The following is a 2,162-nucleotide window of genomic DNA, read 5'->3' on the forward strand; positions in this document are numbered from 1 at the left end:
CCTGAGGTTTCAACAGTAGCAGAGAGGCCCCAACTTGTCTGAACCGTCTCTCATCCTCTTCCTCATGCTCATTCACCTCCAACACTGGTTTCCTGTTTGGCTGAACATGAAAACACATCTTCCTCAGGAACTTTACCCTGGCCATTCCCTCTGCCCAGCACCCACTCTCCCACAGAACCTTGCATCTCCCTCTCTTACCTGAGGTCTCCTTACAAATGACATCTTGTTTGCAGGTCTTGCCTAAACACCCATGAAAAATAAATAAAACACCCTATTCATTTCTTTATGCCTGCTTTCCTTTTCTTCATAACACCTGTCACCATCTGAAATGTTATGTACATAGTTAATCCTCACATGAGGATATTTTTTTCACTGATTTTGAGATAGAGGAGGGAGAGAGAAACATCCATGTGAGAGAGGCACACCACCTGGTTGCCTTCCACACCCACCCTGACCCACAGCCAAGGATCACGTACACCATTGAATTGTAGAAACTTTTGTTCTTCAGCACCCTATACTTACAGCCTGGACAGTGCCAAAAACATGGTCAGCACTCAATTTATATTCCTGAAATACATGAAAAATGTCTCATTAAAACTGTAGAATACATAATACCATAAGGAAAAATGATGATTGATAAGAAAACTTCATATCAGAGGTGACATGGGGGCTGTCCCAAAAGGGGACCAGATTCATATACAATATATTAAAATTAATTCCCTCTCTAAAAATATAAATGTTAGCATTTCAAATATGTAAGACAAGTTTTTGTGAATTAGTCATATTATTTCCCTCTTTCCTAGCAGTCACCTCCACCATATGCAACCAGGGAATGGTACACAAATTTCAGAATTTATTCTCCTGTGATGGTACACAAATTTCAGAATTTCTTCTCCTGGGATTTTCACAGGCACTGGAACTGCAGCCCCTCATATTTGGGCTTTTCCTCTCCATGTACCTGGTCACTGTGTTGGGAAACCTGCTCATCATCCTGGCCATCAGCTCAGACCAACACCTCCACACGCCCATGTACTTCTTCCTCGCCAACCTGTCCTTGGTAGACATCTGTTTCACCTCCACCACCATCCCAAAGATGCTGGTCAACATCCAGACACAGAGAAAAACCATCAGCTACACAGGATGCATAACCCAGATTTATTTTCTTGTACTCTTTGCAGTGTTGGACTTTTGTCTCCTGACAGTGATGGCCTATGACCGTTTTGTGGCCATCTGCCACCCCCTGCACTACATGGTCATCGTGAACCCCCGGCTCTGTGGACTGCTGGTTCTGATGTCTTGGATCATGAGTATCCTGAATTCCTTGTTACATTGCTTATTGGCATTGAGGCTGTCCTTCTGTACAAACTTGGAAATCCCCCACTTCATCTGTGAACTCAACCAGATGATCCAACTTGCCTGTTCTGACACCTTTCTTAACAACATGGTGATGTATTTTGCAGCTGTCCTGCTGGGGGTAGGTTCTTTCCTTGGGATCCTTTTCTCATATTCTAAGATAGTGTCTTGCATACGTGGAATGTCATCATCCCAGGGGAAGTACAAAGCATTTTCTACGTGTGCGTCTCATATCTCGGTTGTCTTATTATTTTATTGTACAGTGCTAGGCGTGTACCTCGGCTCTGCTGCTATCCAGAGCTCACATTCAACTGAAACAGCCTCAGTGATGTATATTGTGGTCGCACCCATGCTCAACCCCTTCATCTACAGTCTGAGGAACAAGGACATCAAACAGGCTCTGAAGACATTCTTTGTGAAGGAAACTGCAAGCAGGCCAGCGGTCCTAAGACTGAAGACATACCACCGATGGCAGAGGTCAAAGTCTCAGAGTCAGACATAGAAGCATGGAACAGACTGTTGAATCTCAGAGGGAAGGCCCCAGGGGAGGGGGGCGGGGAGTGGGTGGTAAGAGATCAACCAAAGAACTTATATGCATATATGCATAACCTTTGGACACAGACAGTAAGGTGGTAAAGGCCTGGGGCAGGGGTGGGGGTGGGCTAGAAGGGGTCATTGGGCAAAAAACAAGGAACATATCTAATACTTTCAACAATAAAGATATTTTTAAAAATAAAATGCAGTTTCTGAGTCCCACTCCAGAAGGGCCCAGGAATCTGCATTTACATTAAAAATGATGTATAAACAGG

At 44.2% G+C, this 2,162-nt stretch overlaps 1 protein-coding gene across 1 annotated transcript; it reads left to right on the forward strand.

Moving 5' to 3' along the window:
• Window positions 1–832: 832 nt before the first annotated feature.
• LOC102764287 (olfactory receptor-like protein OLF4) lies at window positions 833–1,855 on the forward strand. Its single transcript, XM_006753356.2, has one exon. The coding sequence runs from the start codon at window positions 833–835 to the stop codon at window positions 1,853–1,855; it is 1,023 nt and encodes a 340-aa protein (XP_006753419.2).
• The last annotated feature ends 307 nt before the right edge of the window (window positions 1,856–2,162 follow it).

The sequence above is a fragment of the Myotis davidii genome, unplaced genomic scaffold, assembly GCF_000327345.1.
Source record: "Myotis davidii unplaced genomic scaffold, ASM32734v1 scaffold1811, whole genome shotgun sequence".
Lineage (NCBI taxonomy): Eukaryota > Metazoa > Chordata > Mammalia > Chiroptera > Vespertilionidae > Myotis > Myotis davidii.